Source organism: Sinocyclocheilus anshuiensis, unplaced genomic scaffold (genome assembly GCF_001515605.1).
Source record: "Sinocyclocheilus anshuiensis isolate Anshui unplaced genomic scaffold, SAMN03320099.WGS_v1.1 scaffold784, whole genome shotgun sequence".
Classification (NCBI taxonomy): domain Eukaryota; kingdom Metazoa; phylum Chordata; class Actinopteri; order Cypriniformes; family Cyprinidae; genus Sinocyclocheilus; species Sinocyclocheilus anshuiensis.
The window spans coordinates 1,033,992-1,056,462 of NW_015554160.1; the positions used below are offsets into that span (position 1 = coordinate 1,033,992).

At 37.6% G+C, this 22,471-nt stretch overlaps 2 protein-coding genes across 2 annotated transcripts in view; one reads left to right on the top strand and one right to left on the bottom strand.

The window, feature by feature from the left end:
- The window catches only part of LOC107670861 (synaptic vesicular amine transporter-like), a 15,772-nt gene extending 6,480 nt beyond the window's left edge, over positions 1 to 9,292 (top strand). Inside the window, exons 9-16 of the mRNA XM_016463642.1 lie at positions 2,768 to 2,828; positions 3,248 to 3,343; positions 4,540 to 4,618; positions 5,734 to 5,785; positions 6,265 to 6,328; positions 6,641 to 6,760; positions 6,844 to 6,977; positions 8,325 to 9,292. Coding sequence (XP_016319128.1) covers positions 2,768 to 2,828; positions 3,248 to 3,343; positions 4,540 to 4,618; positions 5,734 to 5,785; positions 6,265 to 6,328; positions 6,641 to 6,760; positions 6,844 to 6,977; positions 8,325 to 8,429 — 711 coding nt within the window. The 3' untranslated portion in view covers positions 8,430 to 9,292. The remainder of the gene's footprint in view (positions 1 to 2,767; positions 2,829 to 3,247; positions 3,344 to 4,539; positions 4,619 to 5,733; positions 5,786 to 6,264; positions 6,329 to 6,640; positions 6,761 to 6,843; positions 6,978 to 8,324) is intronic.
- Positions 9,293 to 11,827: 2,535 nt separating this feature from the next.
- Positions 11,828 to 22,471, bottom strand: part of LOC107670860 (PDZ domain-containing protein 8-like) — a 44,504-nt gene continuing 33,860 nt past the window's right edge. The window contains exons 4-5 of the mRNA XM_016463641.1: positions 16,894 to 17,056; positions 11,828 to 16,754 (exon numbers count right to left, since the gene is read on the bottom strand). Coding sequence (XP_016319127.1) covers positions 14,494 to 16,754; positions 16,894 to 17,056 — 2,424 coding nt within the window. The 3' untranslated portion in view covers positions 11,828 to 14,493. The remainder of the gene's footprint in view (positions 16,755 to 16,893; positions 17,057 to 22,471) is intronic.

The window sequence follows — 22,471 nt, forward strand, 5'->3', positions numbered from 1 at the left end:
TATAGCATTAGGTAAACGCTCACGTAAAGGTCAAGCCCTGCAGTTGAAAGGCTTTGAGTGAGCATTTTGACAAAGAATGTGTGTTTTAGTGTAAATATTTGGGATTTATAGCTGAGATTTAAAATGTCAATTATTTGGTCTAATATCCTGAGTAAGAGGCTTACTATGACCTAGCAAAAGATTTGCACAGTCTATTAAACATGATTTGGGCTCATATTTGTAATTGCTTTAGTCATTTTTGTAATTTTGTAATTGTACCTTCTGTAACTTCTAGAAGCTCCACATTACATTGAATCTTTACTTGGTATTCCTCTTGTGGGCAAAAACGGGGAGAAGCAGCTTTAGGGATGATGTGTGTTTCGTACTATGATTGGTCTAGTCTTATCAGTAGCAGGACTAGAATTATTAGAAGCAAGGGGAGTTTGGGTCTCACACTGGTTACTTTTAAATCTCAATATGTATTTGGGATTGAAAATAGGTTTATATTACAGTGTATGCATGCGTAGATTGTAATGCATGTTGATAGCATTGTGTGTAGAGGGACAGTGTATTTGGAATAGTGCTTTGGTTTGCGTCACAGTAAGGAGGGGCTGATCCAATCAAAGCATGTCTGACTTTGATCAATGGGGGTTGATGGGTATCAGTTACTACAGAGACCCCAAGTGCCCCTACAGACAGTGTGTGTATTTATGTAGCTACTCGTGTTTGGGTTATCTGTGAGATTTTGTCATCTTTTATGAGGAATGAAGCATTTAACCCACTACTTTCCAGCAATAAATAAGCTTAAAAAGAAATCTAGTGGGAAATGTTGCTGTGCTCTTGAATATAAGTTTGTTATTGGAATTTATGGTTCAGTGAAGAAACTGTAACATCCATGGAACCTTTTTATTGTACAAAATATATAAAAAGGTTCTTTAGATTGTTTTTCACACTAAGAAAAAAAATTGTCCTTTTAAGAATTGTTCACAATAGATTCTTTGGTGAACCAAAAATGGTTCTTCTGTGGCATAACAGCAAGAAAATTATTTTGGAACCTTTATTTTTGTAAAATGTCAGTTAGTGACGTGAAAGAGTAATAATATTTTAAGGCAGCAAAAAAATTTGAGGATAATGTCCTTCTGCACTTTCTGCCAGCTGTCAGCTAAGATTTAATATACACTGACTAAGAAAAGCTCATACTTGTTCAATTATGTGACATAAAGATTATATTTTCAACAGATCGGAGTAACATTGGTTAAAAGGTCAGTTTCTTTTGTCATCACCACAGTTGAGGCCAGAAGGTGATGGACCTGTTATCTCAAATCAGTAATCAATCAAATCAGTAATGCTTGGACATCAGGTCATAGTTATACTCAGACAGATCCTTCATTCAGAAGCCCCCTTGAGTGTTAATATCCAACAGGATTATGGGTAAGAATAGAAGCAAGTGACAGCTAATTGTTTGGGGGTCAAGATCTTCAATGAGACCATTCGCAGAATTAATGGACCTGGTTAGGGCAGTACCACTGAATGTGACAGGGTGTTTTGAGTGGGATGACATGTCCGCAGAGGAGCAGTATGTGCAGTGAAGGGGAGCAAAGAAATGCTGATTTAATGAGGGGGTAATTGTCAGTCGTTGCCTGGTGACTGTTCCAAAAAAAAAAAAAAAAGAGTGTCATTGCAGGCATTTCTCGCAAAACGCTGTTATGACTAGATTGAAGAACTAGATTGAAGAAATGTTAAATGTTAAAGAATGATTGTTTTCAAATAGCTTACCTAAACAGTCTCCTTGTCTGCCACTGGTTGAACAAACATAAAAATATCTCTCCAAATTCATGTTATCGGTTGAGTCAGTGTTGTTGTTAGGATGCTTAAATAAAAACAGAGCAATGTTTCCAATCAACCAACAAATGGCTCACTCATTGTTTCTAGGTATTATACTGTTATAGAAGAAACTATTTTAACATTATAAAAAGTATAGGCATCATCTTTTAATCACTTACTTAAATGAATACTTTGTTAACTAGTATGCTTTACCTTTCTTTTGGCAAAAAAGTCATACCTAAAGTAAAAAAAAATATTTCTGAAATCTTTCAGTCCCTTCAAGAAATGATGCCTGGGCATTTGCACTAGAGATGCCACAATTCCCACATCAATATGGAGAGTTAAGACTGGTATATTTTGTCACTCACAAAGTTGTTTGTGATCTTCTTTTCACTGATCGCTTAGAGGTGTCATAAAGGGAACAGACTGCATATGGGGCAATATATATATTGTCTTGTGTGACTCTCAAGGAGCCCATCTCCATGGGACTGTGGTGACTATAGGGCAAGATTTCTCAAATAGAATGATATACCCTGACTTACATCCCTTTAGAAAAACTCGCCTGACCTGAATGAGGCCAGGATTGTTAATGGAATGAGATAAAATCCCATATCAATAAATAAATAAATGTCTTATTATATCCTGATAAATAAAGTAAACATGTAAAATCTGGCTTTAATTAAGAAAAACATTCCAGAAAGTTGTGGTATTCACTTCAGATACTGCAAAAATCAATTGAAAATTTCTTTTAAATTTCCCCATAGGAATAAATGGATAACTATGGTATTTAGGATTTGTTTGCTGTGACACAAGACCATGTCCCCTGTATATGATACGTTTTGAATTGGCCAGGGCCTCACTGCTGTTGCCTTCCCACTGTAACATTGATGTTCAGGGTAAACTGTTTGCAATTAAAAAAAAAAAAACTTGATATTAATGGACTTATGTTTTAATTTCTTCCCAGAGCCAAAAAGGAACTTCACTAATTACCCTCATGAAGGATCCATACATCCTCATCGCAGCAGGTCAGACATGTAAACACAAATAAACTGTTAATTCCTACTGTTTTATCAAAAATAAAAGTGCAAACCTTTTGGATACATGCAAAGAAAGAAACCAATGGTTTAGTCAATTATGTGTGGCATTTAGGGGGTGTGACACATTTAAGAGGGTCATCTTTCTGTAAGAGAAGGACAAGAAAGTGTCACATGTGTGTATATGTGAGAAAGAGAGAGAGAGAGTGAAGTGGTCAAGAAACACATCTGTGTTTGTCTCTGCCTCCCCTCCTCTCCAATTACAGTGGCCTGAGTGCAGGGGCAAGATGATGCTGTTTATTATATCTGAGAAAGGAAAAGAATGGGCGCTGAGGGATGGGGAGAGATGGACAGAAAGACAGAATTCTTCAGAGAATGAATCCACTTACCCTCCTCATTTTCTTTTTCAGGTTCCATTTGTTTTGCTAACATGGCCATTGCTATGCTGGAGCCAGCTCTGCCCATCTGGATGATGGAGACTATGTGTCCCAGGAAATGGCAGCTAGGTTGGAGAATGTGCTTCTTGTTAATGTGCACACTTACACATTTCTTCAATTCCCATCTTTCCAGAGAAATGGTTACTGTGGGCAAGATAGAAAAAGGGCATAAATTACAATGAATTTATTATGGACAATTACAATTAACAATTATGGACAAAGTGAAAGAAACGGCAAATAAAGCCTAAAGTATGTTTTATTTATTAGTATATTAATGTTACATTAGGGACACAAGCTAAAGACAGTGAATATTAGTAAAAAGTAAATAATATCAATACAAATGGCCAGGTTGTATTTTACAGCAAAATTAAAAGAAAAAAAATATTTAGCATGAAGAAAAATGTATATTTTAAAATGTATTTTAAATAAAATATATTATTTATTTTAATAGTATTATTTATTTGTTTTAATTTTTTACCTTTTTTGTTATTTAATTCATTTATTATTAGCTTTTCTTCAACTCACAACCCCCTGAAGTTCCCTTATGAAGCTCAGTTCTGAAACTGCTGTAATGTAAAAATGTTATATAATTTAAATAGTAAAATATATTTGCCAAGTACAGTTTTAAGTAAACCTCATATTAGTATTTGTTTTACTGAACTTAATTTATGCTGATTTTAATGACTATAAAATGAACTGGATGATTTTCTTTATTGTAATAATGAGAATGAGACTATTTTGCATTGTAGTGATGAGAATTAATTTGTTTTATTATAATGAGGATAAAATTCTAAGAGCATTTTAGGAGGAAATTACTTTTTTGTCTTTTTTTTAAATTTTCTTAATAATAATTTTTTTTTTTTATAAATTTAGTAGTAAAATTGTTTAAAATTAATTTCCACATACTTCCAGAATTGTGTAAAACACTCCAGACTGTAAAACACAATTTAAACAGTTAGTTTCTTGTGGGTTTCTCCACGGTTTTCCTGCTGTTTACAAAGCTTTGACAGATAATAAAGAGAAAAAGAGAGAAACAGTGAGGGCGGGAAAGGGAGTGTCTTTGGTCTGACAGGATATTGAGGTGTCATTGGCAGGCAAAGGAAAGCAAGAGAGCTAATGAAAGAGAAGGAGCGGGAGAATGAGAGAAGCAGCTTCATAACAGCGTCTGTGGGACGAACAGCAGCTTTGAGATCAAACTGATATTGTGTCGTCTTATCTGAGCTCTCCCCTCTCTCTCTCTCTCTCTCTCTCCTCTCTCCTTTTAGGGGTTGCGTTCTTGCCAGCCAGCATCTCATATCTAATAGGGACCAACATCTTTGCCGTTTTGGCTCACAAAATGGGGAGGTAGGAGAGGGAAATTAATGTGTTTTTTTCCCCTACTTCTCTTGCCTTATCTTCCTCCGCTTTGCTATCAGCTTCCTCTGTTTTGAAACAGCTCTAAATGAGTTTCTGTCGCCAGGTTTTGTAATTGTGTTTTTAAAAATCAGTCTCAGCAGCATGCTGTTTATTTGTTTGTTTAAACTATACGCACTACTTTTAATGAACTGTAAGCTCTTATGAGAGGCATATACATGCTTCCCATTATCAGAATATGTTATGTCTGCAGGGTCCAAAATTAACAGTCACACCTGCCAATGTCGACTGGATTGAGAATATTATTGGCTATTAATGTTTCTTACAGTATTTTTTTAATTAAAATGAAACATTTGTTATATAGAAATCATTCTAATATGCTGATTTGCTGCTCAAGTAACATTTTTATTAATGCTGAAAAACCGTTTTGCTGCTTAATATTTTTGGTGGAGACCTGATATTTTTTTCCAGGATTCTTTGAATAGAAAGTTCAGAAGAACAGCATTTATGTAAAATAGATATCTTCTGTCACATTATAAAATGTCTTTACTATCACTTTTGATACTATCGATTTAATGCATCCTTGCTGAATGAAAGATAAAATTAATTCAAAAATAAAATCTTACTGACCCCAAACTTTTGAATGTATATAATTTTTATTTATACTTGTCACCTCCATGAGCCATATCGGGTCAAACTATCATTTTATACCATTTAACTTGTAGACTATGTATTATGGTACAGTTTCTAATAAAGTTACAGGCCAAACTTGGTGTTAATTTTAGACCCTGGATGTATGATTGTCTGCATTTCCATGTCACATATGACATTCTCTTAAAAATGCCTGGAGATGTTTCTAAGAAAAGACATGCACGTCTGGCAAAGCATTTGAATTTTCAGGGGAAAATCTCAGCAGGGCCTGTAGATTTGCACTGTGACATTTTACGAACTTCATGCGTGTCTCTATTAGGGCTGGTGCTATTGTTCGAGCTTTGTGACCTAGGTTTATTACGGAATGTCTTAGTTCCCAGCAACCTCTAGTTCAGAACAGCAGACATTTGTTGGCCTCATCTTCAATTTTTTTCTCTCTCTCTCCCTCTCTGTAGATGGCTGTGCTCACTTATAGGGATGCTTCTGGTTGGACTCAGCATTCTCTGTGTAAGTTCTTTTAGACTAAATCCCTGTTAGAGATGACCTTCTCTCAGAGAGCACACCATACCTATAAATATTTTAACACCTTATTTTTCTGTCATTTCAATACTGTTGTGGCTCACAGAGGCCTAAAATATTTCGCTGCCCACTAGCGCAGTTGAGGGCTGGAAAAAAAGTTTATTTTGAAAACAGAGCTCTGACTCTCTCTGCTGGGACATATCCTGCTTAGCAGGAAGACAGTCTGTTCTCTTATAGATGCTTATCAGATTAGACTGGAAAACAAGTTCAGATGAGAGTCAAGTGCACATTTGGAATTTTTCTTATGGAGAAAACATCAGGGTTAAAAAGATTATGAAAAGGAACAAAAACAGTGTTCTGTTCAACAGAATGTTTGACTGTATTTGGTGTTTTCACATAATCAATAATAATTGATAAGATATATATGCGCCAGCTTCCTGTATTGAGCTCTTCTAATTGTCCAACAGGTGCCTTTTGCAAAAGACATATACGGACTCATTGTGCCAAACTTTGGAGTTGGATTTGCAATAGGTGAGATTTGCTTCTTTATCTGTATTAGAAGTTCCTAAAATATTATTGTACTAATGTCAAGTCAAGCTGATTCAGTTCAGTTCAGTGTAAAGTTCATCAATTATAAAACAGGTTCACTTACTATAATATACTATCTGTAGAGGTGCTTCTCCTTTTAAATAAATAATTTAAACCTGAAATGAAACAAAAATTGTTGTTCTGATAATACTATATAATTCGTAATGAAAATGATGTATTATATTCATAAAATAGAAGTATTTACACTAGTGGCAGACCCACTTTATGAAACAGTCCATATTTTGTGGTCTGCAGGTATGGTGGACTCCTCCATGATGCCTATCATGGGTTACCTAGTAGATCTGAGGCACGTGTCTGTGTACGGTAGTGTGTACGCCATTGCTGATGTTGCCTTCTGCATGGGCTTCGCATTTGGTAAGTTTTCCAATTCTGTTATTAATTTTCCTTTTTTTAGGGGAATGTGTTAATAGCATTTAACACTTGTGTGTGTTGTATAGGTCCATCAGCAGGCGGGGCGATCGCGCGGAGCATTGGCTTCCCCTGGCTCATGACCATCATTGGTGTGGTAGACATCCTGTTCGCTCCTCTCTGTTTCTTCCTGCGAAATCCTCCTGCCAATGAGGAAAAGATGGTCAGACCCCACAACATGTCATCCGTCAATTCAACATACATTACATTCATTCCAGTCTACTCACTCTCAAACACAAATATTAATGCAGTGTTACAGCTCATATGCATATGTTTACAATTCCAAGTGTGACAATTTCCATGCAAAACAGGATATTAAATGAGAAGAATGGTAGGGACTTGATTTTATACATTTTATACAGTTGCACTTTGCTGCAAGATGGAAGACGGATGTATCCTGACTCGTATCCATATTCTCTTCATTATTGTCATTATTATTATTCCAATAATAGCCATATGTTCACTCTCCGCCTGCCATTCACTCATGCTTTCATTTTGATTTCATCTCTAACTTCAAGTCACTGACATGATAGAATATGACTGTAATAGGAAATTATGTTACATAATAGCTACAAATAAAAACCGCGGAGGATGCCCTTAAGCTAAGATTAAAGAGTGATGTTGATCTGAACAGACTCGTGCATTTGCCCTCAAATGCTGCGTGATCAAAGCCAAGCATCAGTCTTTCTTTCTCAAGAGGAGCACTACACTGTTCCTGAAGAGCACTGACGTGCACACGCACGCAAGCCAGATCTGTACGTCTTTATCAAAGCCTCATTCAATCACAGTGCAATAAACCCACCATCTCTCACTAGCACTGGTGTACTGCCAGTGAGATCAGCTCCGCCCACAATCGATGATGTCACAAATGCTTCCATTGGGTGGGAAATGGAATCACTAAAGTGAGGTTACACAATTTAGACCTCTTATTAAATACTTTACTCTTTATTTGTCCTTTTCTGAAATAAAAATTTCTGTCAATAGCAGTAGCCAACCAGATTTACACAGAGTACCACCTTCAAATTAAATGAAGAATTCTTTAAAGTATTTAATAAAAATAAATAAATTAATAATAAAAACACAAAATGACAAATAATTTCAAAATGACAAATAAATAGACTAGAATAATTTCTAAAATAGATTACTACATAGATAGCTAACATTCTAAACATGAATTTAAATTATGCATTATTTATTTCTTTTATTCATAAGTTATTTATTTGTAAATTTGAAAAATATAAAATGTGTCTGTACACTGCTGCTCTTTCATGTCAATCCTTTGCACAATCTTTTGGGCAAACAAATCGACAATCAACTTCGGAGCGTGTGCTACATTGTTTCCTGCATACAGTACATAATTGCTGTGTAAATGCTAAGTCTATGTAAACGCACAGTATATTTGCTTTTATGTGGTTTGTATGTGGCATAAGATCACTCTAGAAGATAAATGTAACAGCTGTAAGGTGTCCTGTACACCAATGATGGTTTCTTATCTCTGTGTCTTTCTCAGGCCATTCTGATGGACTCTAACTGCTCAATGAAGACCCGTTCTTACTCCACCCAGGGCTCCAGCTACCAAATGGGTGAGGATTTTGATCCCGAGAGCCCTGAATAAGCCTCATCAAAGCCCTCGGCCATGTATGTCACCCAGAGTATCTATTTTGTTGTATGAAAGAGAAAAACAACAGACTTTAAAGAAAACCACAATGCTAATTGGTGAGAATGTCCCATATCTGTCCCACACTGTCCTGTGGTTGTGATGGTCATGTTCTTCTGAAGCAAACCAAAGTTGTTCTCGTTGCTGTTTGTTCTCAATGTGGGAGAGGTGAAATTTCTAACCAACAGCCTTATCGATATGGATAACATTTGCGTGTGATTCAAAATGCGGGATTTGAGTGAGGATAAAAGGAAAACATAACTACAGTTTTATTCAGCATAATAATATTAATTTTTTCTCATTTGAACGTCAGACAGGGTAGTTGATAAGATTCATTCAGTTTGACTTAATGGAGAGATATGTACTGGATATTTATTGTTTGTCTGTGGTGGTAGGAAAGTACGGTCTTCATATATGTATCTTATCGGTCCTGTTAAAGTCTTTTCAGGCGTAAATGTCATCGTATTCGAGTCAGAACTCACCTTGAAATGGGCCTTAAAATGTTGCTATATGTATCATAATCAGTTCAAACTACATCATATATTATAGAGAACAGCTGAAGAACATTTTAGGTCAATTAAAACTTGAATTTTCACGTTTGGGATTTATTTCTTCAAATCTGGTACATTATATGATTCCATTGCTGTTGTTTTCATTTAGGCTTTTGAGGAGATTTTTGAAAAAGCTAAAGGTCTGACAGCATCAGATAATCAAGCAGAATGTCAACAGTTCCTCCCGTCACGTTCTGTTTGTGTGAAAATGACGTACTGTACTATCAAAGATGAGCCACAGCTAAATTTTGATTACTTATGGTGACAAACTGTTTCAGTTTAGTTAAATAAAGTAAATTATTGCTGTAAAGCATCCAGATACTTTAGGTACTTTAGATTATATTTTGCTTTTAAAGTGTATATAGTATATATATATATTTTAGTAAGTCCTTTGAATGTGCTGGAATGCTAATACGTTCATTTGTAAAGAACGCCTCAATACTGCTCTTTCCCGTTTTTGACTTTTCATTTTCCTCTGTTTTTTTGCTTTTAGCAAATGTGTTATTGATCTTCTTTTTAAGAACTGAACTGGCTGTGAAATGAAACATGGCCTTAAATTGAGCTCCTTAAATCTTAAAGCCATATATGAAATTACTGGGGTTTTATCAAGACTATAAATATCTATTTAGGCAATGAGCTTAATTATCAAGTCAAGAGTTTGTGCAGGTCTTTTCATTTATTTATTTTATATTATTATTAAATAAAGATGCATTCTATGCCTTAAAATCAGACAACCTGCTGCAAACACCATTTAATGACGAGTGTAGCTGTAAATGTGTTTTTGAGGAACAAAATTCAGTCTTATTGTACCATCCACCACATACTTCATATGCTAAATGACAGCTTAATCAAATATTAAAAACATGTATAATTCCCATCTTTTGTTTATCAAGTAGATTATATCAGGCATTTTCATATGAGCCGAAATAATTGGTTTTGGAGTTCAATTATCTGACTAGTACAGGTAAAGCAGTTTAGAAACAAGTCTTCAAATATAGCTTGATTCTCCTTTATTTTCTTGGCATTGTTGTACTGAGGGAAACATCCATTTTATTGCAGGATACATCCAGGAAAATAAAGTCATAGATGTTTTCCTCTGGAGCTACAATCAGTTTAGCGCAACAGTTGCGTCCAGAACTAGCCTTTGAGAAAAATCTTGTTAGCTCAGCTTTAAGTATCTGCACAACTGGAGGATGTTTGTGTTAGATGTGAGGAACGGTGCCCTGCTCCCAATCTCCTATCATAACAACTGCAGTTGTGGACAGAACAAATGCGCATGAGTCAGCAGACAAAATTCGGATTGGTTAAATTTGCTGCCAGTGTTTGAGTTGCAGCAGTGTCCTTTTATCCTGGATGTTGTTTTTTAACCCGTTTTCCGAGTAAGGGTTAAGAGTATTATGTCATCTATTTTCTAATTGTTTTATCAGAAATTAGTGTATGTGCCAATGTCAGTGTGTGCCTTCAGACTGGTATGTCTTGTTTGTGTTTAAACTATATCAACTAGGAGGTTGAGTTGATGGTTTTATATCCAGTGTTTGGTCTGGTGGTTAGGTTTTACATCAGCTTTAGAGCTCTGAAGGTAATGTGTGTGTTACCGCAATAGAAAATAAATGTTTAAAAAGACAATGCTTGTTTCCCCCAATGATCTTCATCATCTTGCAAACACAAGACTTTACATGATTGATATATCATTTTAGTACTGGTATGAAAAGAGAACCTGCTAGAATGACAATTCAAGACTGCATTATCCAATGAAAATCGAAGTTTAATATGTTCTATTGATTTAAAAACATGCTTTGCTTTACTCAATTGGACCAAGGTTTGAGAGTGTTATTTCCTGTTATTGATTCTGCAGCGTGGCAATCTTGTTAACGGGTTCACCACTAACGAAATGCCACCTGCTCCCAATGTCTTATTAATGACTAATGTTATGAACATTGCGTTTTTGATAATCCTGATATCAGCTCGCAGGGTTTTCAGAAGTGACTGTCCATACAGTTTAACCCACTAAATGTAAGGAGTCATTCACACATTCAACTCATTTTCCATTCCACTGTGCTACCTTTCCATTAAACACAGGATTGAGAACACAACTGGCTTCACGGTTATCAAATGTAGAGAAAATGACCACTGATAACTTAAAGGGGTCATATGATGTGATTTAAATTTGTCCTTTCTCTTTGGAGTGTTACAAGCTCTTGGTGCATAAAGAAGATCTGTAAAGTTGCAAAGACTAAAGTCTCAAATCCAAAGAGATATTCTTTATAAAACTTAAGAGTCAACCACGCCTACCTAAAACGGCTCGTTCTAACACGCCCCCACATGTCTACGTCACTATGTGGGAAGATTTGCATAACGCCGCCCAAATGTTCACGCAAAGAAAGAAGGTGTAACTTTTATTCTCGCTGTAGTATTGTTGCCGCCGCCGCCATGTCGTGAAGGCGCTGTGGTTTTCATTGTGAAAGCGAAACTTTGTTTGGCCTTCCAAAAGAGGACATGACTAGAAATCAGTGGTTAAGTTGTATCTACAACACTGTTCCAGAACAGTTCAACCCAAATATTCCGATGTGTCCAGCGCATTTTATGGAGGACTGTTTCCTGATCCTGGTAGAGTAGACTACAATGCCGGCTGTTCTGACTCACAGACTGTAAGTACGTTTTTCATATTTAAAGAATTTGCCACTGACGATTCAAACACGAGTTTTGGGCAGTGTAGAGTAGTGCTTGTTGTTTGTCATTTCTCCGATCACAAATGCAGACATGGTATAATGTTCTTTTTAGCAGCATCATATGACCCCTTTAATTTTGTTGCAGTATTCATCATTGTAATAAATGAAATACCTAGCCTACAGCAGAGCAGTGTGAACGGGAAGGTGCAAAAATTACAGAGGAACTTTTTTTCATTTCTAATCATTTATTTATCTCAAGTGCATAAGCAAATATGTTATGTCAGTGCGTAATGGTCTTGCAGCAAGTTTAAAAGCTGTGCACTTTGTCGGAAGATGCCCTCCACCATAAACAAAACCCACAAAAGAACAAAATCATATTTACATGAAGCAAAAACAACAACAACAAAAGAAAGGATGAACCCACATGTTGAGCACTATATAAGTTCAGGGAGAAAGAACAGGGTTGAAAGTCACCTACATTTCTAGGCTATTTACAATAGCGCTTTAAACATGACGCAGTTTCCAATAAGAACAACAGCTTTCCCAGAAAAGCTTAACCACAGTTTGCTGAAGAGAATGTGATATTTTGTACTTGTTACTTTACTGTTTTTTTTTTCTTATTGTGATAGAGATAATTGGAGAAATATTTTGAGAGCATATGATGGTGGCATTGTATTTGAGAAGCACAGGATTACAGCAGCAGCAACTAGACAAGAAGCCAGAAAAAAAACTTAGAAAGCTTACCATTTTAATGTTATTCCTTCAAGTGAATCAAAAGGAAAAATTTCCTTTCTGGTTTGAGTGGTAATGAACTTCTTATGCAAATATTGCACAAGCAAAAACAAAGCAAAAGCAAAATTCTACACCGGCTGAATAGGGTATGTTGTCCCTGCAACGAGGGGGGTCCACTAAGGTCCTCTATGGTGATATTGGGCCGGGGTGAGGGGACCCAACCTTAAAAATGATGTCCCAGGCCCACTGAATATATGATATAGCAGCAGAAACGTTAACAAGGACAGCACGACTGTCAACACAGGTTGGTTGAACGAGGACAGGACTAGGACTTCAATCCTGGAGAGCCACTGCAGAGTTTCGCTCCAACTTTAATCAAACTCACCTGAACAAGCTAATCGAGGTCTAAGGGTTACTAGAAAGCTACAGGCAGGTCAGTTTTTATCAAGGTTGGAGGAAATCTACACTACTGTGGCTCTGTGGGATGAAGTTGGCCACCCCTGGGCTAGGAGTTTTGTCCTCGCCACCTAAAGGCTTTGTTGTTTGTTTTTACTAAAAATCTTTAATTCAGTAATGCATATAGCCAATTACAGTAGTTACTGTAAACCACATGAAGTAACAGCAAAAAAGAATCTTACTCCAAGTCCATTTAAAGTAAATGAAAACTAACCAGCAATACACAGACAGAGGCCACAACACACTCTCAGTTTTTGAGCCCAGCAAACAGGTTACAGACTGTTCATGAACTGGCACAGTAGCTTTGGGAATTAAGGAATACTGTATGCATTGACAAAAGATAGTTTTAATGATGTTTTACACTTTGAGAGATGATGTGTTGAGAGGTGAACGGAATAATGAATGTAAAGTGAGTCATTTGGGAGATACATTCATTAGTACACATGTAAAATTAACTTTCAATGGCAACAAATCATGCCCAAGCACACAAATGTGAGACATACTGAAAATCTGCTTGCATTATAATAAAATTACACATTCCAAACCAAAAAGGAACAGGCTGACACATTCACACAAACATAACCATTCACCAGGATGAAAAGTATCCAAATTGGTTTGAGAAAAATCGCCACCATTTTAGAACTCATAAAGGCTCAAAGCAAATTAATTGTGAGATTATGTAATGAGATTGTGACAAATATTGGAAACATATATTATGAAGTGACAATTATTGGAAACATATATTATGAAACATACATATGCAATATAAATATCCCTCCCTCAAAAAAAATCACAATGGCATTGTGACAAATATAAATTAGACAAAGAATGGTCCCCAGTATCATAATAACATCAAGATTATCTGTCCTATGAGGATTCCCTCTCAATTCATCATTAAATATTCTAAAAAAATAACAAAATTAACATTAAAGAAATTATGCTTTAAAATTAGTAACAACTGTAAAGTAACACGAGAAAAGGTGCTTATCAGAGAGGAAAATGTTGGTTAGGAATGGCATAATTTTCTATGGACTGCTGTTCAGAATATAATCCTACATTTTGTAGTGGATATAGTGTAAGGCAAAAGGGGCTTGAAGCTCAAAACACAATGAACAGGGTGTATTTCCAACCATGAACATCACACGTACATAATTCAGTCTATCAATACAAGTTAAAATAAAAATACATATTCAAGCTCATCTTGCTTCAAGCTCACACTAGCTCTCCCTTTTGAAGCTTGTTATGCTTTAAAAAATTGACTGCACCTTTCAGGTAAGGCAGGTAAAACTTGGTTTGATCATGGGAACTCATATTCTGTGTATTTTATGTAATACTGCTGAAAGTCTACAGATGGTTCTGTCCTCTAAAACAGTAACCAAGGACTAAAGATGGGGAAAAATATTTATTTAAAAAATTAAAATGTAAAAAAAAAACAAACTGGTAAACTACTGACACTCTCACAAAATTCCTCAATTGACAGTACATTGCAGTGATCTTTAGGAATACGTTTGCAAACCTCACAATCACCTGTGGAACACCCACAGGTCAACCAAGTCAAACATGAGAAAAAGTATTTGTTCTTGAATCCCAAGCCCCTCATGCCTTTCGTCATCTTTACGGTAATGCCTCCACACAGATCTGCTCCTCTGTAATCTCATCCAGCATCTGAACATCAACAGGACTGCAAATGTCACTGTCGTACACTTCTGTGCCCATTAGTGCCTCCACCAGACCCTCAGCTTTGGCCTTCGGAAAGCCATGCTGTTCAGATGGTGAGGTGCTTTCTACAGACTCTAGGTCTTCGATGCCAGCACGGTAGTGAATCATGAGCAGAGTCAAAGCTTGAAGTCGTTCACCAGACTTGGCCAGAGCTGCCAAGATGAGGGCCTTGCGTCGAGAGTCAATCGTCTCTCGCTCTTCCACACTCAAAGAGTTGTTATGCTCCAGCTCCTGGTCAATCTCCTGCTGCAACTTGTCCAACATAAACTCCAGTTTCTGTGAACGCTCATCTGTCGGGAGGCCACGGTAAAGATCTCGACCAATCTCTTTGACGGCGATGAAGACGCTGTCATCCAGCCCACCTTCCTTGCGCACCAGTTTGGAGCCACCGCTTCCAGGTGGCTGCTTGGACGGACTGGCCCCAGCATAGGTCTCTGTGTCACTGCTCTCATTGTCAGATGTGTTAGGTGTGTGTTTTGGAGAAGGTTCCATTACCCCTGGTCCCATTTCTGCAACCTGTTCTGCAAGTCTGGCTTTGGGCACCTGCCTCAAATTGAGGAGTCGAGAGCTAGTGTTGATAATGTGACGTGTAAGGCCAGTAGTTGCCCGATTGATGGTAGACTTGGCCTCAGGATCCGCCCCACGCCGGTCTGAGGCGGCTACGCAGTAAGGGTGCTCTGTTAGACACTTCTCCTGACACTTCTTGTGGCAGACATAAGAACAGGTCATGCACTGTGAGGCAGCCTTGGTCCACACCTTCTTCTTGCAATATTCACACCAAGTGGGATTCTGGAATTGAGTGTCTTGAAAATTGTGCCGCATCTCTCCGATCTGCATTCCGCTGTAACTTGGTTCATCCCGGGTTACTATGAGTACCTGCTCCCGTTCCTTTTCCCGGTCTTTTAAGTCTTCTTCCTGTAGACTCCCTTCTCGCTCACGTTCTACCAGTCCACTGGAGAGGTCTGACTCCCCATCTGCAAGGTAAGTGAAGTTGAGTGTAACATCACCATAGCAGAGTTTCTCATTGAAACCTTTGTGAGTGCTCAAGCTGCGCAAAGCAGTACGGCTGATGCTGGCCCTTGGTTCGGGAGCACATAGACGGAAGGTGCTTTGATATTCAGCAGATGACGTAGTTAAGCATTCCAGTGCTATGTGTTCTAAGCGCAAGCTGACGTGCCCCAAGCACAAGAGACTACCAAGCTTGAAAGGGTCCTTGCACCAAAGTGCTACATTAAGGAATTTGTGGTGGCTTTCCACCTCATGGATCACAGAGGCTTTGTTCCAGCGGGCAGCTCTGCTGCGGTACATGGTTTCAGACGATTCCCAGAGACTCTGCTCATCGACACTGTCCCTAGTGTTGGAGGAGCTCTCGGATATCTTGTCTTTGGCTGAATCTTGCTTGTTTGTGGCTGGAATATTTGGGATTTCCTCTGCAGGCTCTGGGTGCTTGCTCACAGGCTTCGGCTCTGGTGACTTAACAGCGATTTTCTCTACCGGTTTGTTGCCATTGGCAGGAGTGGGTTGCGTTTTTTCTGGACTTTTTTCCACTGCAGGTTCGTTACCCTCGACCAGGCTTTGGGTTTCTGAGGAGGCAGATGTGACTTTTATATGAGGCCTGGGAGGGACAGGAGGGCGTGCAGGTGGTGGAGGAGGGGGCACCGTTGGTCTCTGTGGGGGTTCAGAAGTTTCAGCAGTCTTGAGAGTTGGAGCCTTTGGTGATTCTTTGGGCTGGGGTTTGAGTGGGGACTGAAGGTTCAGTCTGCGGTTGAGAATTGGCGAGATGGAACCAAGGGGCTTGGCCAAGTTGGCTACAGTTTTTTTGGGACTTTGGTTTACAGAGAGCAGGAAATCCTCCTTAGTGTCAACAGTGACTGGAGCTGCAGTTGATTTGGACTCGACGATTAGCTCCTCAAACTCAGAGTCATTATCTCTGTTTTCAGATATGTCCATGCTGGTTATTGGGGCTGGGTCCTCCTCGTAGCCCCCAGGCTGATGAAGATAGCTGGGCTCCTCCATTGGGCCTAGGGTTTCTTGGAGTGTCCCCAAGCCCACAGTAGGCACCTGGTGCCGGACTGGCCTCTCATATAAGACTATCACTCTCTCTCCAGCTTGTTTTAGCAGCTTCGGCACTTGGACAGAGGATGTCACTTTGACTCCTGTGCAAACAGACAACGAAGAACGCTTGAAGCTTTGCAAATCTATTATAAAACCTTCCAAATTTAGGCATCAAATGAACTCTCCACCATGTCAAACATTCCGTTTGAATAGTAAAAGTAATTGTATGTAATCTCTAACCTCCAATAGCAATGAGGCGATCTCCTCTCTGTAAGTCTGCCAGGGCAGCTGGGGAGTTTGGGGTGACAGTCTCTATGCTCACATGCACAGTGTCACCATCACTGGCCGGGACATGCCTAAACGTCATTCCCACACTCCCAGATGGTCCTTTAATCACCTCAGTCTGCAACAGACAAAGAGAAACAATATCAGATTTGCCAATAATATTAATGAAAATGTTGTGTAATTGAAGAAACTTGGGATTCACAATTATAATTAGATTCCAAGTAACTTTGTAAATTGTAACATCTTTTTTATTGCAGGTGTTGTTCCGTCATACATTAAGTCATAAGATCAACAAGTGGGACTGGATAGGAAAGGAGAAGTTAGGAGAAGCTTTTCTTACTAGTTGAGGGGAATGCTAGCAGTTAAGCCAAAAGTGTTTTTTAAAGCTTATCTTTTGACAGCAACAGCAGTTTATAATTAGGGCGGACAACCTACATTATGATGTGAACAAGACAGCCTTCACTTTCTATAGCAAGCTCTCTCTTCCCATCACATCTAACACATTTTCATGGTGATAAAACAATGCTCTCTGGTCTGCAATTACTGCTAATTTCACTGCAAACGTGCCACGAAGTAGCAGCTGCTGTTTCAGGCTGGCTGCATCACAAAGCCTGCATCAAAAAATCCACCTGCAGGTCCACCTGCACCTCGGGGTGACACCATACAACAGCAGGTACATAAGGAGCAAGTTAGTGTGCCAAACTGTGGAAAGATTCCACTAGAACCACCAAGAAGCAAGAATGATGATCTGGACTGTATAATAGTTGCACAAACACCAGTATGATTGTTTTTCATTGATCTTTCCATGATATGCCCTCTGTGTCTCCCGTGTTCTCTCTCTCCGCTGTTTGTGCTGGGGGTGGGCAAGAAAAGACAGGATGCAGATCTACGCTGCCGAGATGGATGACTGTAATTTTGCTGCTGTCATTTGTTATAACCCTTGAGAAGGGCACTGATTGAGTTAAACATGGGATGATAAAACAGACAATCTACTCAAGCTGGCAAGCAGAAGACTGACTTACCCGGTTTTGACCAATGACTAAATGTCTATTGAAACATTCAAGAAACCACTGAACGTTCTTAGAAGGCAACTTACAAAAAGACACCCAAATTCAACAGTATAAAATGGATAGTTTCAACTTCACATATTTTATATTAATATCTCTGTCTTGTCTGTCTGTCTGTCTATGTATATTACTAATAAATCTAACTCTTTAAAATGTATATCTTATGTTGCTGTTTCCTATTGTGCCACTGAATAAAAATAAAAACATTAAATGTTTTATTTGAATATTTACTGTTTAAAATGGTCACGCAAACATTATTTTGAAGCATATTTTTTACATAATCAGTTGCATTGCAATTGAAGGAGGGCATTTGTGATAGTCATAGGAGTATGAAATGAGACAAGGAGAGTTTACCAATACTGTTTGCATACATGTCAGCTTAGCTGAGATGCTGAAGATAAGTTTGTTTATAACAGACAAAATAAATACACAGGAACATAAATCTTAATGACTGAAGGGCTGCTGTTAATCTCTCCACAGAGATGATTAATTCTGAACATTTCCTCCCTCAGGACACAGCCTGATCCCACCCTTTACTTTACACATGTCAGAGAGGGTTCGTGGGAGAAAAACAAAAGCTCCAGGCTTTTTTGAGGACACTGATGGTCTTTTACCAGCATGTTTGGGATAATTTATTGCAACCTGTTCAAGATAGAGAAAGAAAACAAAAGCAAAGTGTATGTGAGGAATCCAGAATAAAACTGATGTTCTGGATTTAATGAGTTAGATTACTGAAATAAATACAACAAAATAGAAAACAAGACACCATTGTTTGCCAGGGCTGTGATCTAGAGAAGGCTTTCATCTGATATTAAACACAAAATTACTTCCAAACATTCAGATCAAAGTCTTCTGGTACAGGAACATGTCGTACCTCAACATCAAACCTGGTTGGACCTACATTACATGATGCCTAGACTTGAAGACTGAATGAGCAATATTTGGTCAAGTTATCTACATAAAAGTATACAACCACAGAAGCACTAATATCAGACTTAATTGCAATAAAGTCCACAACCAAACTGGAATTACAGTAGAAAACAACAGGATTTGCCTTCAAACAAATATAAAAATAACTAGCAGAGGGTGAAAGAGACACCTGCGATTAACATGCACCTTTGTTTTCCCACTTTTAGAACGACAAAATGACAAGGTTCAAAGACAGAGAGAGAAGAAATTAAAGAGAAAAAGAAAGATTTGTCTGACACAGGAACCAAACGGCGACATTGAGCAGCAATTACAGGCGATTTCTGTAGCTGAGCGGTGGCTAAGGGGTAATTACACAACCATGGAAAGGCACAGCAGGAAGAACACTCACACACTCATTGTGTGCGTTACTGTGTCTGCATGTGTTAAGTGCAGGTAAACGGACTGCTGCTGCTCCGACTGCTACGTGAGGACGCTGTTCATGTGTCAATTTGTTGTCCGTCTCACCTCATCACCACAAGGTTCACAGATACACCCTCACATCAAGTATCAGGGAAATATAAAAACGCTTTTCAACAACAAACATTTCCAGGTCAGTTCCATTGATTACAGCATAAATGTCAGAATTAAAACAGCACTTACATACCAGTACACACATTCAATAGAACCACAATAAAAATGAAACCTCTTGTCATTATTTACTCACCCACATGTCACGCCAATCACATATGACTTACTTCTGTGAAATATATATTGTGAATAATGTGCTGGTTCCTGCTTCTCTGTTATTACAATGTGGAATTGAGTTTACAAGCTCTGAAAAAAGCACAAGAAAGTATAAAAGCAGCATGTAAGTACTCCACACAAATCATGCACACAGTTGTGTCTTCAGAAGCCATACCAGCAATTTGTACCAAATTAGCAACATTTTTTCAAAGAAATTAATATTTTTATTTAGCAAGGGAGCATTAAATTAATCAAAAGTGACAGTAAAGACATTGTTTCAAGAAATTCTAATTAATGTTGTCCATTAAGGAAAAAAATCCATCACCGTTTCCACAAAAAAATATTAAGCAAGCACAACTGTTTTCAATATTGATTAAGCAACAATTCAACCTATCAGAATGTTTTCTGAAGGATCATGTGACACTGAAGAATGGAGACTGGATGGCTGCTGAAAATTCAGCTTCGCAATCACAGAAATAAATAACATTAGAATATATTAGTGCTGTCAAATGATTAATCGCATCCAAAATAAGTTTTTTTTACATAATATGTGTGTACTGTGTATATTTATGATGTATAAATAAATACACATACATGCATGTATATATTTAAGAAAAATATGTTGTTTATATATTAAATATATTTATATATAATATAAATTATATGAATATAAATATATACATGTAAATATATGTAAATATTTTCCAAATATATATTGTATGTGTGTGTATTTGTATACACATAATATATGTGTATGTACTGTGTAGATTTATTATGTAAACAAAAACTTTTATTTTGGATGCGATTAATCGCGAATAATCGTTTGACAGCACTAGAATATATTCAAATATAGAAGCTATTTAAAATTATAATATTTCACAATATTAGTGTTTGTACTGTATATTTGATCAAATAAATGCATCTCTTATTCATGTTTTATCATAAAACACAACTAAATAGACACATATTACATATACGTGTAAACGAAACATAACTCATTTGTTTTCCATGGAAGATAGAATGTAAAATGAAGTTGGAACAACGTGAGGGTGAGTAAATATTGATTTGAAGTAATGTTAAAAGCTTGAATGCTGGATCAACAAAAAAAATCTTGAAACATGTTCATTAAAAAAGCATCTCTGATGAGGAGAGAGAGAAGCAAACAGCATCGAACTTTTGATTTCGTTTACTTTTCTAGTTTTTCTCTGATGAGTCTCTCTCTCTCTCACATGCACAACACAAAACATACAGCAATATGCTTGGCCACCCTAATACTGCCTCTAAATGCACACAGACATCAAATCGTACTGTGCACTCAAAGAGACAGACAGACAGATGAATAAATGCTCAGAGAAAGAAAACATGTCACACAAAATCAGCCTTACAGACTCCAGATATAGTACACTCTGTACAACAAAATGGAAGTTTTCTTCTAGTCATCACAGGTGTCAGTGAGTGCATGCGTGTTTGTAGGTGGTAGATGTGTTACGTGCACCGGTGTGATTGCTGACAGATGCCCATTGAAGCTATTGTGCAGAACGGACAGTTGCCTTGTGTGTACACCTGTTGCTGGAGGAGCGACTGTGTGTGTGTTCAGCCAAACCTCCCACTCTCCATTTCTCTCTCTCTCTCTCTCTACCTCCATTTTTCCTGCTATCCATTTCATTCATCCTCCCACTTCCTTCATCCCCCACCTTTCTCTTCGACTGGCTTATATAAATCTACCCTTTTCAGAACAGACTCTCATCCGTTACTTAAGCAACACGGGCGATAATGATGATGCCCAACAGACAACACAAAATTGATATATACTTTGCTTTACCTTTAAGGGGAAAAAAACATGGAAAATTTTATTTATTTGTAGTTTGTGGTTGCTTGCAAACTATATTTTGGCCCTTCAGAAGACTTTTATGCAGACCAAGGCTGCATTTATTTGATCACAATTGCAATTATTATTATTATAACTAAAAATAACTTTTTTATTTTAATACGTTTTAAAATGTAATTTGTTCCTGTGATGGCAAAACTGAATTTTCATCAGCCATTACTCCAGTCCTTCAGAAATCTTTGAAATATGCTGGACATTTCTTATTATTATTAATGTTGAAAACCATGATAATTATTTTCAGAATTCTTTAATGGATAGAAGATCCAAAGAACAGCATTTATTTGAAATATTTACTGTCATTTTTGATCAATTTAATGTCTCCTTGCAGAATAAAAGTACTAAAAGCCTTGGTTGAAGCAGACTGTGATTATTTAGATCACACCTATAGCTTCCAGATCAAATGCACAGAAGTTCTGAGGGATGACAGAGACTGTGCCAAGTCAAACACTCGTGCCACGGGTGATCATGTGATAAATCAACAGAATCAACAATCAAGCAGCAGGTTTATTTGGTCCTTTGTTGAGTGAATGAGGTGTTTGGTAAAAAGATCCATCATCAAACAACTATGGAATAACTCACTGGAAATGTAATGCGGTTTGACGTGTTTCATTGAGTGGCACAAAGATCGAGGATTGAGGCAGCAACCTTCAGCAACTTCAGATGCACAAAGGATCACAGAGAAAATGTAGCTCACAACTTTTGTATACTCTGTCACCTCAGAGCCTGTTTCTCTTAAAGTTTTTTTTTTTTTTTTTAATCTGTTAGTTTTATCCACAAGCAGAACTACAGAGATGAGCTAATGAAATTAAAGGAACACTCCACTATTTTTGAAGATAGGCTCATTTTCCAACTCCCCTAGAGTTAGTTAAACAACTGAGTTTTACCATTTTCGAATCCATTCAGCCGATCTCCGGTTCTGGTGGAA